The 1,529-nt window shown below is 55.1% G+C and overlaps 1 protein-coding gene across 4 annotated transcripts in view; it reads right to left on the bottom strand.

The window, feature by feature from the left end:
- LOC119275245 (chloride channel protein CLC-c-like) overlaps nt 1–1,529 on the bottom strand; it is a 22,712-nt gene that overhangs the window by 9,278 nt on the left and 11,905 nt on the right. The window contains exon 1 of one of the 4 annotated variants that reach the window (XM_037556051.1): nt 72–1,366. The exons of the other annotated variants lie outside the window; for them this stretch is intronic. Coding sequence (XP_037411948.1) covers nt 72–141 — 70 coding nt within the window. The 5' untranslated portion in view covers nt 142–1,366. Of the gene's footprint in view, nt 1–71; nt 1,367–1,529 lie in introns of those variants that run through there. 4 annotated transcript variants of the gene reach the window in all.

Here is a 1,529-nt window from a genome sequence, read left to right as displayed (position 1 = left end):
ATCCACAAATCCCCTATTTACGCACAAGTCCACTAGTCCAGGAGCTAGTCTGGCTTGCGAGAGCCCGTATCACCTGATATTTTCCCTACCACCAGGACCGTGCTCGTGGATTTTAACAGCCACGTGGACATGTGGTACCATGCTTCTGAACTCCAAATGGATATTTGCAACTAGTGGCTTTCCAAACTACTACGTACACAGGATATTTCCTCTGGGCTATTCCGGCGTATTTCCTCTCGTGTATTCCGGCGTGCCAGCAAAATTTGATAAATACAATAGCAGTTTGCTGAAAATTTGAGTGGTTGTTGCTGAAACAAATACTCTGTTCGTTCCAAAATAAATACAAAGTTATACTAAATTGATAACACTTATTTTGAGACAAATGGAGTAAAAAGCAGACTAGGAAGCAATGCATGACATGACACTTGTTATTCAAGATTAGTCATGTTTAGAAACGTCCACAAGGCTTCACACGTGATGATTCGAAGCCTTCTCTGTTCTTTTATTATATGAAAAGAGGCTAACATATATTGACATAGTTCATCAGATCTTGGAGGATATTACCCAAAGGACTATGGCTTTTGCTATGTTCCCGGGTGTGTATTACCGAAAAAGGGTTTTCCTCCGCTTTGTATACAAAGCAACCAACCGAACCATACATGCATAGATGCTGGGGTGGAAGCAGCACAGTCACGTCCAAAAGAAACGACAGAGAAAGAACAAAAGAAAACAAATGCCGACAACGGCGGATCAACAAAAACGAAGAAGCCTCGCAATCGCTGCGCCCACCGGGATCTTTCACTAGACTCCAAAACTCCGAAGCGCCGGCACCTATCAACACCTCCAAGAAGGATCGCGCCGATGACAACGCTGCTGCCAAGGGTTTCCCCCAGTACATTACGAGGCGAGAGGAAGGGTAGCCCCCAACGCCCTCCCGGAAGGTCAGGTGGCACCCACATGCGCCACCACGCTGGTGTCGACCCCGCCGACAGGGGTTTCCCCCGATCCCAACCCGCACCTCGGGCGATCCGGGTCCAGCCATCAAACCAACCACCACCCTGCGCCAACGCGGTCATGAGGCCCCCACGCCGTCTCACCACGACACCGTGAAGTGGGGACAGCGCGGCGAAGAATCAGAGTCGGGACTAGGGCATCAGCACCATGGGCACGCGGGAGGGCCCCACCTCCACCGTCCGTGACGGTAGCCGTCCGGACGCAATAGCAGGAGCACACCAGGCCCATGGGCCCACAGGCCCGGCCGAGCCCTCGTGGGCCCGTAAAGCTCCCGCCTTCGCGCTGCTGCCGGCATGCCATCGGCGCCGACGCCCCATATCCGAGCCGCTCCTCCTCCTCACCGTGCAGAAGACAACGAGGCCACACTGGGGAACCGGCCCGCTAGGACCCAGATGGGGCCGGGAGGGCCCAGATCTGGGCCGGGGAGCGCCGCCGGCCACCGCACGTCACCATGCCGCCCTGCAGCCAAGGGCAGCATCGCCACCGCGCCCACCGCCGGCGACCGTCGCCGGGTC

The sequence above is a fragment of the Triticum dicoccoides genome, chromosome 3B, assembly GCF_002162155.2.
Source record: "Triticum dicoccoides isolate Atlit2015 ecotype Zavitan chromosome 3B, WEW_v2.0, whole genome shotgun sequence".
NCBI lineage: Eukaryota > Viridiplantae > Streptophyta > Magnoliopsida > Poales > Poaceae > Triticum > Triticum dicoccoides.
The sequence above is the reverse complement of the archived record's forward strand: the minus strand, read 5'-3'. Positions and strand labels throughout refer to the sequence as shown.